The 21,101-nt window shown below is 47.8% G+C and overlaps 1 protein-coding gene across 1 annotated transcript; it reads left to right on the plus strand.

Moving 5' to 3' along the window:
* The first annotated feature begins 355 nt into the window (after positions 1 to 355).
* On the plus strand, positions 356 to 19,109 carry ZC3HC1 (zinc finger C3HC-type containing 1). The gene is made up of 10 exons (XM_083572965.1): positions 356 to 543; positions 3,125 to 3,236; positions 3,971 to 4,121; positions 5,726 to 5,809; positions 5,938 to 6,065; positions 9,085 to 9,239; positions 11,030 to 11,273; positions 12,944 to 13,153; positions 15,986 to 16,180; positions 18,348 to 19,109. The coding sequence occupies exons 1-10, from the start codon at positions 389 to 391 to the stop codon at positions 18,414 to 18,416; spliced, it is 1,503 nt and encodes a 500-aa protein (XP_083429091.1). The 5' UTR covers positions 356 to 388; the 3' UTR covers positions 18,417 to 19,109.
* The last annotated feature ends 1,992 nt before the right edge of the window (positions 19,110 to 21,101 follow it).

A 21,101-nucleotide genomic window follows, 5' to 3' on the forward strand; every position in this document is an offset into this window, starting at 1 on the left:
TTTTTATAAAAGGATGGAAATGGTTTATTGAGTCATTGTAAACAGATAAAAACATTACCAGGATTATTGTAATAACCTGCAGTTTTATAAGAGTATAGATTTAAAGTAGACGAATAAATGAGCAAGCTAAGTTCATTTGAATATGCAGAAGATATTAAAAACAAATTTGGGGAACCGCAGAAAAGAAGGGGAAGGAAGTTCGAATTGTTGAAACGTTAAAATGACTGTAAAATCAGTGAAATGTATAAACCTGAAAAGCATAAAGAGAGAGAGAGAGAGAGAGAGAGATCAGCCTTGCGGGTAGCGATGGGCGCGGAACCGAATTTCCCCGGAACCAACGTTGCTTTGGTGAGGAGGCGCGGCGGAAGGTTTATACCGAGGGACCAAGATGGCGGCGCCCAGCGCTACGGCAGCTGCTGCTGCTGCCCCGGAGAAGGAGGATGGCGATTCGGGGGGCAAGACGAAGTCGCCGGCCATCACGCCGCAGAAGATACGGGAGCTGATCGATGAGGGGATCGCCCCGGAGGAGAGCAGCCCGGAAGGGTGAGCGGGGAGGCGGGGAGGGGAGAGGAGCAGCCGACGCCGAAGCCCGACCGCCCCATCCGCACCTAGAAACGGCCTGCGCGGCGTCCGAGGCGGTTTTGGTGCCGGAGAACCTCGCCTTCCCCTCGGTGCTGCTTCAGGCCAGACGGGCAAGCAGGATCCCAGGACTGAGGAGAAGGAAGGGGTTTGGGATTACACAGGATATAGAAACCTGGATTTGTTCAGTGCATTTATAAATCCTGCCCCCTTTCCTCCATGGTTCTTTCCTTCTTCCTTCCCATTTTTATCCTTGCAACAATTCTGTCAGGCGGGGTTAAAGATGAATCGTACTGTGGGAATAATAATATTATAGTAATTTATTATTTATACCCTGCCCATCTGGCTGGGCTTCCCCAGCCACTCTGGGCGGCTTCCAACAGAATACAGTGGTACCTCGAGTTACAGACGCTTCAGGTTACAGACTCCGCTAACCCAGAAATAGTGCTTCAGGTTAAGAACTTTGCTTCAGGATGAGAACAGAAATCGTGCTGCGGCGGCAGCGGGAGGCCCCATTAGCTAAAGTGGTGCTTCAGGTTAAGAACAGTTTCAGGTTAAGAACAGACCTCCGGAACGAATTAAGTACTTAACCTGAGGTACCACTGTATTAAACTACAATAACCTATTAAACATTAAAAGCTTCCCTAAACAAGGCTGCCTTCAGATCATAGCTGTCAACCTTCCCTTTTTTTTTTTGCGGGAAATTCCCTTATTCATGCGCCGTTTCCCGCTGCTATCCTGGACTGTTAGATATCCCGTAGACTGTCCCCAGGACAGGTGAGGCTGCTGATCCCTTATTTTCAAATCTGAAAGTTGACAGCTATGCTTCAGATGTCTTCTAAAAGTCTGGTAGCTCTTCTCTTTGACATCTGGTGGGAGGGCGTTCCACAGGGCGGGTGCCACCACTGAGAAGGCTCTCTGCCTGGTTCCCTGTAACTTGGCTTCTCGCAGGGAGGGAACCGCCAGAAGGCCCTCTGCGCTGGACTTCACTGGGAAGAACTGCCCCGCTTGATCAAAGGGAAAACAGGGACATCCTGGGCATTATTCTGTTTCCAGCTGCCAGCCTAGGGGATGCCCCCAAAGCAGGGCAGGTGTCCCCTGTTTTCTGCTCCCAGGACAGCTGTGGACTTAACATGTGGGTGATAATGCTTTAGTTTGTATCAGGGGTGGGGAACCTTTTGCAGCCTGAGGGCAGCATTCCCTTCTAGGCCAGGTGTGCTGGTGTGGATGCTTGTTCCAGCAGTTGCCACCAAAGCAGCAGCTGTCTGTAAAAAGCAGTGTTACAAGCTGCTACAGTGCTACCTTACCTCAGTTCCCAACTGCTTCCGACTTGGGCTCATGCTAATATACACTATTGTCATAAGTGTGAGGAAATAAATGGGAATAATTTTTTATTTTTTAAAAAAGAACCCAGTGCATGAGCATGTTAATCGTGTGCCATTTGGTATGTTTGTATGGAAATTGAAAGCTATTCTGAGTACTGACTGTGAAGATTGAATGGTTTTAACACATTTGATCCTGTGCTTTGCACTGTCATTGAGGTACAGTGGTGCCCCGCAAGACGAACGCCTCGCAAGACGAAAAACCCGCTAGATGAAAGGGTTTTCCGTTTTTCAATGCGCTTCGCAAGACGAATTTCCCTATGGGCTTCCTTCGCAAGACGAAAGCCCATAGGGAAATCTCCAGGACAGCGGGGAAGCGCAGCGCGTCTTCCCCACTGTCCTCAGACCTCCTCCGAAGGCTGGCGGTGGGGCGGAGAGACCTCCTCCCCGCGCCAGCCTTCGGATGGCTGTCCTGAAGACTTGCGGTGGGAGGAGGGTTTTCCTTCCCACCGCCAACATTCAGAATGCTGTTCTGAATGTTGGCGGTGGGGAGGAAAAACCCTCCTCCCACCGCCAGCCCCGGGAACAGAGGAGAAGCGCTGCACGCCTTCCCCTCTGTTCCCGGACCTGTCCTGAAGGCTTGCGGTGGGGAGAAAAGCCCTTCTCCGCACCGTCAGCCTGGCAAGCGGTCTCCATAGGAACGCATTAATTGATTTTCAATGCATTCCTATGGGAAACCGTGCTTCGCAAGACGAAAAACTCGCAAGAAGAAAAAACTTGCGGAACGAATTAATTTCGTCTTGCGAGGCACCACTGTACAGTGCTACCTTGGTTTGCGTACATTTTGGATTACAAACACGTCAAACCCAGAAGTGTGTGTCCCGGTTTGCAATTTTTTTTGGATTACAACCCTTTTTGGGGGGGGGGGGAGATTACGAACAAATTTTTTTGGAGGCCCCATTGGCTAAAGTGCGCCTTGGGTTACAATCTGTTTTGGTTTACAAACGGACCTCCGGAACGGATTATGGTTGTAAACCAAGGTACCGCTGTATATTGGTTCAGTGGGCCAAGATTGCTGGTCTTCAACTGTTCAATTGTAGAAGCTTTATTTTGGTCTGGGTGGAGACATATTTGTGCTGATGAAAGACAGGAGTGAAATCGGTTCTTGCTGCCACCCTGAACAGAAAATTGTCTTACTTTCTTACCTCTTCCCTACATTTCAGAAAGGATTCATCTGCTTTCACTGAAGTAGCAAATGGATCTCCCCAGATCGACGAGCTGCCTTTTGAGGCCACCAGTAAAGAAGCCTACTTCAGCAGAGTGGAAACATTTACCATATCCTTTTCCCCTTGTTTCTGAGACAACTATATCGAGCAACTCCCCAGCAGTCAAGAGCAATATCAGCCACTGGGAATTTCCCCATTTTGTAATTTGGAAACTGCCAAATAGTGGGGATTCATAACAAGTCAAAATTGGGCATGTTCTGTAGGTTAGGCGAGTGAAGGTCTAAATAAGAAGGCCGTTCAGCAGTAGGATGAGAATTGGGCACAGAAAGGCAGAGCCGGGGCTGGAAAACATACTTCTAACGGGGAAGTGCTGGGATTTCATACTCTTAGATGGAACTTTGATCAGTCCCACCTGAAAAAAATAGCTTATGTAGATTGGTTCTTCTGACTTGCAGACAATTTTATTTATTTTATTTTATTTATCCCCGGCTAAGACCGGGCTCAGGGCATCAGGTATAAAAACAATTGATTAAAATACAACTTAAAAACAAGATTAAAATACTACTTAAAATGCAGCCTCATTTCAGTGGAAGCCCAGATCAAAAACTCTTTGCTGGGAGAAAACGTCAAATCTTCACCAAGGCCAACTATCCAGACTGGTCCTTAGTGGGCCAGAAAAGCCAGGGAAGTCCCCAAATAGGGGTTCCATCACAGAAGGAAAAGGACCTGGAGGTGCTTTAGACAGCTGGGAAAGTTGGACAAAGTTTTAAATTCCATGGTAGGCCCCCGGAAGAGAAAACCTTTATCCTAAGCATAAGAAGTTGAGCTCCTTAATGCAAGCACTCTCTCAAGTGGGCAGGCAAACCCCACGAGTTGTCGCCTCTGATTTGCGCCAAGTATGGATGGACCAATATCGAGTGTGATATGTTGAAGTGTGCCAGCTGCCAGGCCTACCTCTGTGCCAGTCTACAGCTGGCTTTCGACTTCAGCAAGTGTAAGTGCCGCAGAGCCTCAAATCCTGACAGGGCACAGTCTGTTAAAATCCAAAGGCAACCCTATGTAATAATTTGCACAATTCTGTGATTTTCTTGGGCAAGTGTGGAATGTGGACAGCTGTGGGGGAAAAGGCAAATTCAATGCTAGAGATCATTAGGAAATGAATTTGGGGGAGGGGCACACATTGCTTCCATGAAGAGAGACTGGAATGCTTCTTAATACCAGTTGCTGGAAACCGGATGAAAAAAGTCCTACCAGCATCTCGTTGGCTGCTCTTAGAACATCCAGTATATCTGAAGGAGCGTCTCCACCCCCATCGTTCTACCCGGACACTGAGGTCCAGCACCGAGGACCTTCTGGCGGTTCCCTCCCTGCGAGAAGTGAGGTTGCAGGGAACCAGACAGAGGGCCCTCTCGGTAGTGGCACCCGCCCTGTGGAACACCCTCCCACCATATGTCAAAGAGAACAACAACTACCAGACTTTGAGAAGACATCTGAAGGCAGCCCTGTTTAGGGAAGCTTTTAATGTTTGATGTATTACAGTATTTTAATATTTTTTTGGAAGCCGCCCAGGGTGACTGGGGAAGCCCAGCCAGATGGGAGGGGTATAAATCATAAATTATTATTATTATTATTACATGATGCTGGATTACATGGGCCATCAACCTGATCCAGCGTGCTCTTCTTATGTTTAAGAACTCCCATCAGTCTTAAACAGCATGATCAGCATGGTCAATGATCAGAGATTATTGGAGCTACAGTGCAACAACATCTGGAAGGCCAAAGGTTCCCAGTCTGTGATTTATAGCATTTTTTTAACCCCTGCACCTCTCATACTGCTCTGCCCTGTTGGAATGGCTTCAGCTAGGTGATAGCTGGAGTCCCTAGTGAATTCATGATGTGGCCAAGATTTGAATTGGGGGACTCCCAGTTCACCGCTCAGTCTCTTAGCCACCACCTTGCACCAGTTCCTGTGTGTCCCTAGCGATTAATAATAATAATAATTTTTTATTTATACCCCGTCCTTCCCGGTTCAGAAAACAGGGCTCAGGGCGGTTAACAACAAATTTAAAACACTGAATTGATGCAACAAAAAACAGCAAAAATACAGTATAAAACGTGAATAACAATAAATTCAGAATTCAAAAATCAATTTAGGGGGGAAATCCATCCAATAAACATTAGATGATCACCAGGGCTAGCTGGCTAAGTTAGTCCTATTTGGGCCAGCGAGGAGACCAGGGGAGAATTAGCTGTGGGATCCCAGAGCGGGTGATCTTCATAAAAGGGGAGGGGGAGGGAAGGGGTTAGTCTAGAAGCACCTGCTGTTGTGGCAGTGATGGCACTGAGTGAGTATGGACTTGGTCAACCCCTCAGAGACAGTCCCATGTAAGAGCAGGTTATCAGTATAAAAAGCATTTGAACAAAACACTGAATTTGCCTGATGTGAGCTGTCGTCTGAAACAGCTGGGGAGGTGCCAGGCTCAGGACAGCTATTGAATGGGCATGGTTTCTTTGTCACTTAACCAGTTTTAAAGGATTTTTCAAGGTGGCTCCTTTCCTGGGGAGACCTGGCATTCAGGAGGTCTGTTTGCTTTCCAGACAAAGAGAGGTGCGTGGAGCTGAGGAAGGCTTTGTCAGCGGCTCACGAGAAGTTCTGCTTCTGGCCTGACAGCCCCTGCCCAGGTAAGCAGTGAGACGTTTTGCTGATGGTGGGGAAAAGGAGTCAAGCATTTTTGTTGACTGCTCTGCCTGCCCCACTGTTTGTTGGCCAACTGTTCTTAAGACTGCTATTTCTTCCGCCTTTTGATTAGATCGCTTTTCTGTCTTGCTGGTTGACGAGCCCCGTGCCCTTTTCAGCGACTTCCTGGAGCGCTTTCAGAGCCTCTGCCAGTCAGAACTTCAGCTGCCTACTCTGAAATCAGAAGATCTCAAAAGCATGGTAGGAGTTCTCAAGCGGCCTGCGACCCTGCCGGGGGTAGTGAGCCAAGCAGAGGGGAGAGTCCATAGGGTAAAGGACTTAAGCATCAATCTGAATGTTCAAATTAGGGATACTTGACCTGTAACTCACCAGCTGGAGGTGATCTAACAAAATTCAAGCTTGCAACCCTCAGACGGGGTTTTAGAAAGGAACCAAGACGCAACCATGCCTTGAATGTCTGAGCTCAGTCCAGGAAGCATGAATAGCAATATTAAAATCTCACTGAGCGTCTGAAGGTGCCTTTCCCTTTCCACCAAGTAACTAAATAAGCCATGGTGTTTGGATTAGAGGCAAGGCAGAAAGAGGACTTGTGGTTTGGCTTGAGCCCCAGCACCTCTTCCTTCTACATGTAAAAAACTTGTCTTCTGAGGAAGCGCCATGTGCCCTGATCAAAGGCAGATATTGTTGTTGTTGTTGTTTAGTCGTGTCCGCCTCTTCCACTGCCTCCCGCAGTTTGGTCAAACTCATGCTGGTAGCTTCGAGAACACTGTCCCACCATCTCGTCCTCTGTTGTCCCCTTCTCCTTGTGCCCTCCATCTTTCCCAACATCAGGGTCTTTTCCAGGGAGTCTTCTCTTCTCATGAGGTGGCCAAAGTCTTGGAGTCTCAGCTTCACGATCTGTCCTTCCAGTGAGCACTCAGGGCTGATTTCCTTCAGAATGGATCGGTTTGATCTTCTTGCAGTCCATGGGACTCTCAAGAGTCTCCTCCAGCACCAGAATTCAAAAGCATCCATTCTTCGGTGATCAGCCTTCTTTATGGTCCAGCTCTCACTTCCATACATCACTACTGGGAAAACCATAGCTTGAACTATATGGACCTTTGTTGGCAAGGTGATGTCTATAGGGGAGCGTAACTCGTTTGGTGAGGGGGCACCAGATTTTGCCATCGCACAGGGCGCCACTGAAATTTGAGGCACCAAGGTCCGCCACTGTCCTGCTGGCACACGTTCATTGGTGATGCTGTACGGGGCTGTTGGGAGTTGGTGGTCTGCAACATCTGGGAGGCAGCATGTTTGGGAATAATAATAATAATAATAATAATAATAATAATAATAATAATATATTTATATCCCACCCATCTGGCTGGGTTTCCCCAGCCACTTTGGGCGGCTTCCAACAGAATATTAAAATACAAAAACCTATTAAACATTAAAAGCTTCCCTGAACAGGGCTGCCTTCAGATGTCTTCTAGAAGTCTGGTTGTTGTTCTTCTCTTTGACATCTGGTGGGAGGGCGTTCCACAGGGCGGGCGCCACCACCGAGAAGGCCCTCTGCCTGGTTCCCTGTAGCTTGGCTTCTCGCAGGGAGAGAACTGCCAGAAGGCCCTTGGAGTTGAACCTCAGTGTCTGGGCAGAACGATGGGGGTGGAGACGCTCCTTCAGGTATACAGGACCGAGGCCGTTTAGGGCTTTCAAGGTCAGCACCAACAGTTTGAATTGTGCTCGGAAACGTACTGGGAGCCAAAGGCAAATGGGGCTTCCTGTGATTGCCAAGTCAGCTGGGGCCAAGCAGGGCTCTGGGAGCGAGTCCTGATGGAGGGAACCCAAGTTCTCAATTCCTCGTCCCTCCCAAAGAGATGGAGGGTGAGCTTAGATTATCAGAGATCCCCACATTGATTTGTTGCTGTTGTTTTCTGGATCCTGTTGTAATTGCTTGCAATGAAACCTTCATGGCTTATATTTCCCTTCACTTACTTGAAAGCAGAGAGGCGGAACTGCAGGGCTGCTACTTCCCCATCCCTAGGCTGAAGGGGTTATATCCAACGTAGCGCAAAGGAACACATTCCATTTGTGCAAGGATTTCCACCTATGCAATGAAACTTGCACACCTACTAAATCTGGGGGGTCGTCTAACCCTCTGTAGCAGATTTGGGAAGAGTGCAAGTTGCAGGCGAGTTCCATGTCCGAATGGAAAACTTTGCATTTGGGCGCTTGTCGGGTGCCACCCAAGGTCTCAAAATCTCATGGAACATTGAAAGCTGCCTTCTACCAGGTCCAACTCTTTGCTCTCCCAGCCTTGGATTTTCCACCTGGGGGGAGAGAGGCTGCCACTGGGGACTAAGGGAGAGTGAAGTCTCTCTGACCCAACCTCTTTTCCATGAATGTCTGTTGGCATTTTCTCTTTCTTCCTTTCCGGAGCTCCTACATGAAACTGGAGAGATCTCTGCTCCCCAGTTTACTTTGGGAAGTGTAGTGATCAGGTGGGATTGCTATGAGGAATTAAAACAAATATAGAGTAAGCCATCTGTGTCAGCAATAAAAGCATTGCGTTGACTGGGTTTAAACTATTTTGATATGATTCTTGATCAATCTACACCTCTGCATCCCTGTTCCATTTCTCTTTCTTCACCAGTCACGTACACTGTCAGTTGCTTAGCCAGGCAGGCATCCTGGGCCATAAAGATAGTGGGCAAGTTTCTTTGAAGTAGCCTTTCTGATATGTTAATCCCAGGATGTTAATCTTAGGGCCAGGAAACAGATCTCACATGAAGGTGATAGATCGCTGTCCTCCTAGCCATCCTTCTTATCATGTATATTACTTGTTTATCACCTCCGGGGTTGCCAAATGCTCTCCTTTGTAGTTCTGTTCTTTGTTTACCCCAGAAATATGTGTGCTTAATTAGTTTTGGTAGTTTAACTTTTCCCCACGTGGGGTTTGTGGAAATGTTCAGAAGAAATCTGATTGGTTCTTATGAACACTATGTAAAAAGTTCTTTTGTGAATAAAACGACCTTGGCCAGGGGCTGGAGGGACACACAGGCAGAGATTATTATACGCACACTTCCCAGAGTTTTGCTGGTTCAAGCCTCTGTGTGTATTCTTATTAATCAGAGTTCAATCCTTCCTTTACTTTGGGAACGCCTCAGGGAAGAATGGGAGCTTTTCAGGTACAGAATCCCAAGTTTTCTAGGTAACCAAATGGAGAAGGCAGGCATCTGCCTGCAGGGAGTGTGTTGACATGGTTCGTTTGGCTTCCCAGGGCTTGACAGAAGAGAAGATCAGCCACGTCCTGCAGCTGATCGAGGAGGAAGCTGACTGCAAAACAGACAGTGAGAAGACGCCAGTCAAACGTGCCTCAGACCTTCAGATCCATGTCCCTGCCTGCATCTTGGCTCTCTGTGGATGGACTAGTAGGTATGTAGGCAACTGGAATCATGGAATTGTAGAATTGGAAGGGGACCGAGAGAGTCAGCTAAACCGACCGCCTGCAGTGCAGGAAGCACAGCTAAAGAAATGCCTGTTGTTGATGTTGTTTAGTCGTTTAGTTGTGTCCGACTCTTCGTGACCCCCTGGACCAGAGCACGCCAGGCACTCCTGTCTTCCACTGCCTCCCGCACTTTGGTCAAACTCATGCTGGTAGCTTCGAGAACACTGTCCAACCATCTCGTCCTCTGTCGTCCCCTTCTCCTTGTGCCTTCCATCTTCCCCAACATCAGGGTCTTTTCCAGGGAGTCTTCTCTTCTCATGAGGTGGCCAAAGTCTTGGAGCCTCAGCTTCAGGATCTGTCCTTCCAGTGAGCACTCCAGTGAGCACTCAGGGCTGAATTCCTTAAAAATGGAGAGGTTTGATCTTCTTGCAGTCCATGGGACTCTCAAGAGTCTCCTCCAGCACCATAATTCAAAAGCATCACTTCTCTGGCGATCAGCCTTCTTTATGGTTCAGCTTTCACTTCCATACATCACTACTGGGAAAACTATAGCTTTTACTATACTATAAAAAAGTAAAAATAATAGTAAATAGTAATAGTAAGAAATGCCTAACCTGTGTTTAAAAACCTCCAATGAAGTGACATTCCACTGTCAAAACAGCTCTTACCACCAGAAGGTTCTCCCTGGTGTTTAGTCGGAATCTACTGTCTTGTAATTTGAATTCAGCGGAAAACAAGCTTGCTCCACCTTTCACGGGACAGCCCTTCAGATATATGAAGATGGCTATCACACCATCTCGGAGTCTTCTCTTCTGCAGGCTAAACATACCCAATCGAAAGATGTCTTTGGTTTTTTTAAATTCATCTTTATTAACTTAAAATATCATCTTGCATATATATTACAAATAGTTACACCAAAATTAAACACAAAAATATAATAGAGAGAAGATAAAAGAAATAAAAATAAAAAGCAAAAAAGAGTTAACAATAAGAAATGAATTGGTTATAACATCCTGTCTTTTTTAATACAGTGGTACCTCGGGTTAAGTACTTAATTTGCTCTGGAGGTCTGTTCTTAACCTGAAACTGTTCTTAACCTGAAGCACCACTTTAGCTAATGGGGCCTCCTGCTGCTGCTGCACCGCCAGAGCACAATTTCTGTTCTCATCCTGAAGCAAAGTTCTTAACCGGAGGTACTGTTTCTGGGTTAGCGGAGTCTGTAACCTGAAGTGTATGTAACCCAAGGTACCACTGTAAAGTCTTCTGAAAGAAACTTCCAATAGATCTCGTCGTACTTTTTCTCTTGTCTTAATTTTATCGCGCAGTTTGTTTTATAACTTTTCCTGTATATTCATCTAGCATATTTATTCCGTTTGTTTATTATATACAAGTATCATTCAGTTCTGCTAGGATAGCATCATTATTATAATATAACCTTATATATTCTTTGAATAGTCTCCGTTCTCTGAATTTTTTTTGAAAGATGTCAGGCACATTCAGACATTCCCACGTTCCAGTCCCGTCTCCCCTGCTCCTTCTGTACTGGGCAAGTTGTCCCGCAGCTGCCCTTGTCATCACCATCTGTCGCAGGGACGGGAAAGCTGTGGCTCTCCAGATGTTGCTGGGGGTCCCAAACATCTGGAGGGCACTAGCTTGGGAAAGGTGAGCCTGGAGGAGCTTGGAAACCCCAGGGCTTTGCAGATAGGGCTAGGTTGATGTATTGGTACGGATCGCATTTCCTTTATCCCCTGATTTTAATTTTTGCGTCTTCCCTCAGCCCTTCCTCTGGATCCGTCCATCTCCCCTTGATCACCTGCTGTCGCTGCATGAGGAAGGTGGGCCTATGGGGTTTCCACCAGATCGAGTCGACCATCCCTGAGATGGAGCCTCCCTCCATACTCACCAGCACTCCTCTCCCTTTTTCGGACGGGCGCACGGACAGAGTCCCCACGGTGCCCACGTCCCCACGCCGGATGATGACCCGTAGCCGGGACACGAGCTTCCCTCTGGGCTCTGAGCAGGTCAGTCTTGTGGGGGGCCAAGTTACAGGTCTAAGCTGAAAGGGGCTTCCCTTCACATCGGGGCAGGGACTCCTCTTTTGAATCCCTGCCCTGCATTTGTACCACCAGCAAAAATCTTTATTTGCATTCTTGGGCTCTGTTTAGATTTTCTGGATCTCCTCCTGAGACTTTTAGAGTGTAATAAGGGACGCGGGTGGCGCTGTGGGTTAAACCACAGAGCCTAGGTCTTGCCAATCAGAAGGTCGGCGGTTCGAATCCCCGCGACGGGGTGAGCTCCCATTGCTCGGTCCCTGCTCCTGCCAACCTAGCAGTTCGAAAGCACATCAAAGTGCAAGTAGATAAATAGGTACCGCTCCGGCGGGAAGGTAAACGGCGTTTCCGTGTGCTGCTGTAGTTCGCCAGAAGTGGCTTAGTCCTGCTGGCCACATGACCCGGAAGCTGTACGCCGGCTCCCTCGACCAATAAACCAAGATGAGTGCCGCGACCGCAGAGTTGGTCACGACTTGACCTAATGGTCAGGGGTCCCTTTACCTTTACCTAAGATGCCATAAGAAAGCTGCAGAGATAGCACAAGATAGTGCGCACCCCGGAAATGATCTCTTTCAGCTTCTGCCGTCTAGAAGAAGGTCCAGGGTTATAAAGACTAGGACTAGCCGCCTGAGAAACAGTTTCTATTCAAATGTGATTTTGGTTTTAAACGCAGTGTAAGGTAGTTTCTATGGGAGTATATTGTATTAATTATGGTGTATTAGAGTTTTTAGGGGGCTAACCAGGCTGGGATAGCTGGGACAGCAGGCTTGTTGGGTTTCGAAAGTCTGATGTAGATTTTTTCAATTTCGTTGTTCTATATGGGATAATGACAATAAAGATATCGTATTGATTATCGTATCATAAGGGTGTGTTTACCCTATTGTAGAGTTGGAAGGGACTACAGTGGTACCTTGGTTTACAACCATAATCCGTTCCGGAGGTCCGTTTGTAAACCAAAACAGATTGTAACCCAAGGCGCGCTTACGCCAATGGGGCCTCCAAAAAAAAATATTTTTGTTCGTAACCCCCCCAAAAAAGGGTTGTAATCCAAAAAAAGCTTGCAAACTGGGACACGCACTTCTGGGTTTGACGTGTTTGTAATCCAAAACGAATGCAAACCAAGACGTACACAAACCAAGGTACCACTGTACAAGTGTTGTCCAGTTGAACCCGCTGCCACGCAGGAAGCACAGCTGAAAAATTCCTAACAGGTGGCCATCTGGCTTCTGTTTAAATAAATGAAGGAGAGTCCGCTACATTTAACAAAAGAATGCTGCATGCTAAAGTAATCCAGAAAGGAAATCTGTGATCCGTATAAATTAGGCAAGGTGGGCATATTCTGCCAGTATGGTCTTATTTCTACTGCTCTCATCTTTTCATTTCCCTTACTGCAAATCTACTGACCCTTTGTCTTTTTTTAACTTGGTCTTCGTCTGTTGTCTCTGTCTTCGTTGTCTCTGTCTTCATCTCTGTCTTCATTGTCTCTGTCTTCATCTCTCTCTCTGTCACTCTCTGCCTCTGTTTAAGAGTGGGATGGAGGGAGAATAGTTCCTGCCCCTCTGGGACCCCTTCTGAGTCCCACTCCTTGCTTTAACGCAGGGGGAGGGCACACCCAGCTAATCCCTCCTTCCCTTGCGCAGCACGAGAAGAGCCCGTCCCCCGTGATCAGCCGCATGCGCAGCTCGGACAGCTCCAGCGAACGAGCCGAGGCGGAAGCAGCGAGCCCCACCACCCGCAGCCGTCCCGTCACCCGCAGCATGGGGCAAAGCGATGGCAGCCTGGGGGCAGAGGTCTCCTGCAGCCCTCACCAGAGGACCAAGCGGGCACGACTGTGCTCCACCAGCAGCTCGGTGAGTGCTTGGCAGGGGGAATGGAGGAGGAGGAGGAAGAATAAGCCAACCCTTCAAGAGACAGGAGATTTCAGGAAGGAGAAAACATAAACTAGAACAGGGGTCAGCAAACTTTTTCAGCAGGGAGCCGCTCCACTGTCCCTCAGACCTTGTGGGGGGCCGGACTACAGTGGTACGTCGGGTTACAGACGCTTCAGGTTACAGACGCTTCAGGTTACAGACTCTGCTAACCCAGAAATAGTACCTCAGGTTAAGAACTTTGCTTCAGGATGAGAACAGAAATTGTGCTCTGGCGGTGCTGCAGCAGCAGGAGGCCCCATTAGCTAACGTGGTGCTTCAGGTTAAGAACAGTTTCAGGTTAAGAACGGACCTCCAGAACGAATTAAGTTCTTAACCTGAGATACCACTGTATATTTTGGAGGGGGGGGGATGAACGAATTCCTATGCCCCACAAATAACCCAGAGATGCATTTTAAATAAAAGGACACATTCTACTCATGTAAAAACATGCTGCTTACCGGACCGTCCGTGGGACAGATTTAGAGGGCGATTGGGCCGGATCCGGCCCCCGGGCCTTAGTTTACCTACCCATGACTTAGAATTTTAGAATTGAAGGGACCTCCAAAGGTCATCTTGTCCAACCCCCCTGCAATGCAGGAATCACAGCTAACCTGACTTCTAGGACCTGGGTTCCAGGGCAGAAAGTCCACCATTTCTTCTTCTTATTGTTGCTAATTAAGATTTGTCCATCGCTTTTTTGAAAATGCTTCAACGCTGCTTGCAAAACACTGAAACGCAGAACAACTTACCCAGCATTTAAAATCCGTAATGCACAAGAACGCATACGGATTTTAAAAAAAATGTTCATCTGTCAGCAAAAATCAAAGGGATGAATCTTGCCCCACTAAAAAGGTAAAGGGACCCCTGACCATTAGGTCCAATCGTGGCCGACTCTGGGGTTGTAGCGCTCATCTCGCTTTGCTGGCCGAGGGAGCCGGCGTACAGCTTCCGGGTCGTGTGGCCAGCATGACTAAGCTGCTTCTGGCGAACCAGAGCAGCGCACGGAAACACCGTTTACCTTCCTGCCGGAGCGGTACCTATTTATCTACTTGCACTTTGACGTGCTTTCGAACTGCTAGGTTGGCAGGAGCAGGGACCGAGCAACGGGAGCTCACTGCGTCGCGGGGATTTGAACCACCGACCTTCTGATCAGCAAGTCCTAGGCTCTGTGGTTTAACCCACAGTGCCACCCGCGTCCCTATACCCCACTAAAAGGTGGACACCAAAGCAGGCCAGAATCCATGCCGCGTTATTTATTTAAGCACCAAAAGCCTGCGTCTTTGGAGGAAGGCCCCATGCAGCTCGTACGCAGAACACCTGCTTTGCATGCAGAAGGTCCAGATTCAATCCCCGATGGCTTCTCAGGTAAGGCTTGGAGAGACTCCCTCTCTGAAACCCTGGAGAGCTGCTGTCATTCATTCAGTGGTCACACTACTGGGCTAGAAGGATTAGTTGGTCTGACTCGGTATACAGCAGGCTGCCTGAGTTCCTATGTCTTATACCAGGTACACGGTGTACATTTATGAGTTTTACTGCTTGTTCGTTTATTTTCTTCGTTGCGTTTCGGTGCACTCTTCCCACCTTGGATCAAATCTATGCTGTCAGGTGCCATAAGAAAGCTGCAGAGATAGCGCAGGATAGTATGCACCCCGGAAATGATCTCTTTCAGCTTCTGCCTTCTGGAAGAAGGTCCAGGGTTATAAAGACTAGGACTAGCCGCCTGAGAAACAGTTTCTACCCAAATGCGATTTTGGTTTTAAACGCAGTACAGTGTACCTCGGGTTAAGTACTTAATTCGTTCTGGAGGTCTGTTCTTAACCTGAAACTGTTCTTAACCTGAAGCACCACTTTAGCTAATGGGGCCTCCTGCTGGCCCCCAAGGTCACCCAGGACGTTTCAAAGCTGAGCAAGGATCTGGACCCTGATGCACTAACCATTGCGCCACGTTTATGTAGTGTGTAGGACGGGCAAAATTCCTCAGAGAAGGTGGCTGGAGCGCATTGGTCCTTGAGAGGCTTTGCTTCTTGCCGGGATATCGAAAACTAAAGCGGTCAGAAAGTTGTATGTGGGTTTTTCTTCTCCGCCATGGCTTTGAACACCTGCTTTCTTTTGTCTTCCTCCCATTGAAATTCCCGACTCCTCTCGATAAATTAATAGGAAGGATTCGAAACCTGTGGGATCAGAGATTCTTAGAAGGCTGGAGCAAATATATGAGCTATTTGAAAAGTAATTGCGATGAATAGATTACGCTAGTAGGACTGCAAGAAGTTTTGTAAGGTGGACTATTCGAAATATTGCAAGAAAGACTACGGGGGAAAATTATTAGTTAAGGATAGTTAAATGTACAGTGGTACCTCGGGTTAAGTACTTAATTCGTTCCGGAGGTCTGTACTTAACCTGAAACTGTTCTTAACCTGAAGCACCACTTTAGCTAATGGGGCCTCCTGCTGCTGCCGCGCTGCCGGAGCACGATTTCTGTTCTCATCCTGAAGCAAAGTTCTTAACCTGAAGCAATATTTCTGAGTTAGCGGAGTCTGTAAGCTGAAGCGTATGTAACCTGAAGCGCATGTAACCCGAGGTACCACTGTAATAGGAAATTGAGAAATGCAGATTGATAAAGAACGGAAAATCATCAGAGGTGTTGACGGAAGTAAAAAATATTGTATAAGATGTGAAGATATGTTGTATGACTGTTGGAACTGATATGTTAAAAAATTAATTAAAATGTATATATAAAGAATAATAAATTCCCGACTCCTCTCTCTCTCTCAGGATTCATCTATCCGGAGCTTCTTTGACCCCATTTCCCAGCACCGCGACTGGTGCCCGTGGGTCAATGTCATGAAGGATCCTGTGAGCTCTGGAGGGACCCAACAGGAGGGAAAGGAAGAGCTCGGCTGGCAGGTCACCTTGAAGGCCCTCCTGGCTTCTAGGCAGTCTGACCGGCCTGTGGATTTGGAGTCAGAGGTGAGAACCCGTCTCCCAGTGCCCGTGGCGTGCTAGGCGTTGTACAGAACAAGGAAAGCCCTTTTTCCCACAGCGTGTGGTTAGCCTGTGGAACTCTCTAACACAAGAGGCAGGGATGGGCACAAGCCTAGATGGCATGCGCAGAAGCAGCAAATCGCAACCCGCGGACGCGCAGATGCAGGTTGCGTTCTGCTCATGTTACGAATGGGGCTCCGGAACGGATCCTGTTCGCAACCAGAGGTACCACTGTATATGATCAGCATTTATCCATCATTACTAGAAATCATAAAATGCAAAAAAAGGAGGAAAAGGAATACCGTTCTCTAAAAACAGCTTCTTACATACAGAGGTTCCTCATGTGTTTGGGTAGTGCACTCTGTACATTAATTTTATTATTAAATTAATTGCGGCATTTACATCCCGCCTTTCCCTCCAAGGAGCTCAAGGCGGCATGAATGGTTCTCCCCCTCCTCATTTATCCCCACAACAACCCTGTGAGGTAGGTTAGGTCGAGAGGCAGGGACTGCCCAAGGCCACCCAATGAGCTTCATGCCCATGCCTTTGATTTCTGATGCCCATCGTTCCAAATTAAATTTATGCACTGCACCTCATAACCTTTTCCACCCCTGGAGAGCCCCATCAACCTCAGGAGGGGTCAGTATCTACCTCGTTGAGAAACCCAGGCGACTGGTTCCATTGTGGAACTGCTCTGACTATTGAGGAGTTTCTCTCGGTGTTCACCCAGAATCTGTCCTCCTGGAACTTCAGCCCGTGAGATCTGGTCCTTTGCCCTGTGGGGCGGCAGAGAACAAAGTCTTTGCCCTGTTCTTTCTGCAGGGATTTGAAGAGGGTTTCATGTGTCCATCCGTCCCCAACACACCTCAGCCTTCCGGTAAAATGTACAGTGGTACCTCGGGTTAAGTACTTAATTCGTTCTGGAGGTCCGTTCTTAACCGGAAACTGTTCTTAACCTGAAGCACCACTTTAGCTAATGGGGCCTTCTGCTGCCGTCCCACCACTGCGCAATTTCTGTTCTCATCCTGAAGCAAAGTTCTTAACCCGAGGTACTATTTCTGGGTTAGCGGAGTCTGTAACCTGAAGTGTCTGTAACCTGAAGCGTCTGTAACCCAAGGTACCACTGTATCTGACTTCTATAAGACACCTGAAGGCAACCCTGTTTAGGGAAGTTTTTAAAATTTGATGAATTATTGTACAGTGGTACCTCTGGTTAAGTACTTAATTCGTTCCGGAGGTCCGTACTTAACCTGAAACTGTTCTTAACCTGAAGCACCACTTTAGCTAATGGGGCCTCCTGCTGCCACCGCACCACTGGAGCACAATTTCTGTTCTCATCCTGAAGCAAAGTTCTTAACCTGAAGCACTATTGCTGGGTTAGCGGAGTCTGTAACCTGAAGCGGATGTAACCCGAGGTACCACTGTAGTCCTTTCCTACATCCTTCCCTCCTTTGAGTTGTTCTCCACACCCCAGCCAATCTTTATTACCATCTTCTGAACCCATTCAAAGTTGTCTACAAGAGCCTCCGCCAACCTGGTTTTCAGACTACAACTCCCAGCTGTGGTGGTTGGGACTGCCGGGAGCTGTAGTTTCTGCATGCGAGATGGAACGATTCCCCCCCAAACGCCCCCTGCTCACCATTCTGGGGGTTCTCCTGACACACACACCCAAGATCTAATTTGGGGGGTAGGGGAAAGCCTCATTGCTCCAGGGCTTTTGCTGACAGAGAGCCAGTGTGGTGTAGTGGTTAAGAGCGGTGGACTCGTAATCTGGTGAACCGGGTTCGAGTCTCCACTCCTCCACATGCAGCTGCTGGGTGACCTTGGGCTAGTCCCACTTCTCTGAAGTCTCTCAGCCCCACTCACCTCACAGAGTGTTTGTTGTGGGGGAGGAAGGGAAAGGAGAATGTTAGCCGCTTTGAGACTCCTGAAGGGGAGTGAAAGGCGGGGTATCAAATCCAAACTCTTCCTCTTCTTCTTCTGACAGGGTTTGTTCAGGGAAATCCCACCTGTGGAAACTACTAGTAATGCAGCCTGAAATTGCACTGTCCATTTCTGCTGCAGCATCACACTGCTGCCTCCAGAGATAACACTACACGTTTTTGCCTGCGTTCGTGCGAATGCTTAAGTTTGTCTCTCCTTCCTTCTACAGAACCTCTCTGTGAAATCCCGCAAGGTCTTCCGGATTTTCCGGCAATGGGAAGCTCCCTGTTCCTCCTGAGAACTTCCGGCCTTTGACAGCATTGTGGAAAGGAACCTGCTAAGCATAATGGATGGAATTCTCTCTCTGTCTCTTTGTTATTAATGGAAAAAGACTTATTATTTGCACTGGTGGCAAGGCTGTCCCGGGAAAACTTGCCTTCGCTCCAAACTTGTAACCTGGAGTAATCCTCAAGGGCAGCAACCGGTTAACAATGGGAAGAAGACGCCTCAATTGCAGCCACGGGGAGCCATCTTTTTCTATGCCTTCTTAGGGTTTACATGATGGTTTTCTGAATCCTTTGCACTGGTTCCCAACTGCCTGGGCGATTCTCCATCTTAGGTGGAGCTGAATTTCCCTGATGTGCCCCTGGCTTGAATTGAACTGAGAGAAGATGGGTGAGATGGCCCACTTTGCATGTGGCAGATTTGGGTACGTCTCAGCTTCAGAATTAAATTGGTTTTGCAGTTGAGGCTCACTGCCCTCCTGCTGCAAGGGATCCTGGGAACTGTAGTTCTGCTATCCGACCAACCATTCTCAGCCCCTGCACAAAAACTACAACTGCCTGCCATCTTTTTTTGGGGGGGGGGAGCCATGCTATTTAAATGACTTTAAAACCAATTTAAGTTTGCAACGTCGATGTGGCTCTCGTGTTGAGTTTTGTACCCAGGCTGAGGTCTGGAGAACTTGACATTAATAAAACATTTTGCTGTCTTTTTTTTATTATCATAACTTCGCTCAGATTTCCATTTGCGTGTGAGACTGCCAGGACCCATAGGCATTCTCTACCAAATAGCTTTTTGTTCCTTATCAGTCTAAATTGTACAATCTGGACGGCCAAAGAATTGATTTTGAGTGGGATGCATTTATGAAGATCATGCGTTCCTGTCTAGTAAGGGTGAGGAACTCAGCTTGGCTCCATGGGCCAGATTTTTATCTCCCTCAAACAGCTGAGCCAGAAGGCTTTGGTTCTGCTGCCAAAGCCTGGTTTCTCTTGTCAACACAGTCACCAGGCTCCCGATCGTGCATTGGCAACTGTGTCGCCTACACCTGATATCCCCAAAGCCCTGAGCAACTTGGATCCAGGATAGGTAAAGGTAAAGGGACCCCTGACCATTAGGTCGAGTCGTGACCGACTCTGGGGCTGCAGCGCTCATCTCGCTTGATTGGCTGAGGGAGCCGGCATACAGCTTCCGGGTCATGTGGCCAGCAGGACTAAGCCGCTTCTGGCGAACCAGAGCAGCGCATGGAAACGCCGTTTACCTTCCCGCCAGAGCGGTACCTATTTATCTACTTGCACTTTGATATGCTTTCGAACTGCTAGGTTGGCAGGAGCAGGGACCAAACAACAGGAGCTCACCCTGTCGCGGGGATTCGAACCATCGACCTTCTGATCGGCAAGCCCTAGGCTTAACCCACAGCGCCACCCGCATCCCTATCCAAGATACCTGAGCCCTTATATCCCAGCCTGATCACTGAGATCATTCAGAGGAGTGTTCTTAGCTGCTCTCCTGTGTTACAGAGGCCTGACCGGCTTCAACAGGAAGTCGGGAATTTAGTCTTGCCGATCACAGAATTGGAGGGTTGGATCGCCAAGGATCATCTAGTCCATCCCCCCAGCAGTGCAGGAATAACAGCTAAAGAATCCATGACAGGTGGCCACTGAACCTCTGCTTAAAATCTTCCAAGGAAGCCTGGTAATAGCAAACATAAGCAACGCCTCTAACAAATATGCAAATTTGTTTTGCGTGTGTAATTGGATTGCAGAATCCTGTTTTGAATTTCCAGGGTGCTGATTTTTTAATTCCCTTCTCCTTACACAAAGTGCAGGATCTGCCCCTCGCCGTCCAACTGCGTTCATCTCCATGTGCTTCCCAGTTTGACACTCGGCTGTCTCGTTCCTTGCTTTAAAAAGTTCCAGATTTTCTGAAAAACCTGAATCTTGGAGACAGAATTCACCGTGGAGATTGAGGGCATTTGGTGCTCGACTTGCCTAATACTATATTGCAGCCGTTGCTTGAGGGGCGTTACTTGACACACAGTGCAGAAGGGTAAAGGCATCTTTCAGTGGGAAAGCCATTTGCTTTACATGCAGAAACGACCCCCAATGGCATCTGCCTTGCCTAAAATTCCAGAGAGTTGCTGCAAGTCAAAAGGAGACAATACTGAACTAGATGGACCTTGAGCTAGATGAAGCCTGCTGGATCCGGCCCATGGCCCATCTTTCCCAGCATCCTGTTCTCACAGCGGCCGACGGGGGGAAACCCAGAAGCAGGATTCGAGCGCAAGAGCAACTCTCCCTTCCTGCCATTTCCAGCAACCGGTACAGTGGTACCTTGGTTCTCAAACTTGATCCGTTCCAGAAGTCTGTTCCAAAACCAAAGCGTTCCAAAACCAAGGCGTGCTTTCCCATAGAAAGTAATGCAAAACATATTAATCCGTTCCAGACTTTTAAAAACAACCCCTAAAAGAGCAGTTTAAGATGAATTTTCCTCTTTAACGAGACCATTGATCCATAAAATAAAAGCAATAATGTACTGTACTATATGATAAACAATACAGTATTGAAGATGATAAAAATTAAAATTATTTTTTCCTCTTACCTGCACTGATGATAGTCATTGTTTGGATGGGGGCTTTTATCCATTTCCGCAGTCACACAATCAGTAGCTGAACTGGGTTCCACACAGTCACAAAAACAAATTA

This window comes from Podarcis filfolensis (genome assembly GCF_964270895.1).
Source record: "Podarcis filfolensis genome assembly, chromosome: 10".
Taxonomy (NCBI): domain Eukaryota; kingdom Metazoa; phylum Chordata; class Lepidosauria; order Squamata; family Lacertidae; genus Podarcis; species Podarcis filfolensis.

Excerpts from the sequence above, each read along its gene's own strand:
- ZC3HC1 (XM_083572965.1), top strand. The coding sequence starts at position 389 with ATGGCGGCGCCCAGCGCTACGGCAGCTGCTGCTGCTGCCCCGGAGAAG. Across the intron at positions 13,154-15,985 it reads TGTGCTCCACCAGCAGCTCG|GATTCATCTATCCGGAGCTT; the intron begins GTGAGTGCTTGG and ends TCTCTCTCTCAG. Across the intron at positions 16,181-18,347 it reads CTGTGGATTTGGAGTCAGAG|AACCTCTCTGTGAAATCCCG; the intron begins GTGAGAACCCGT and ends TTCCTTCTACAG.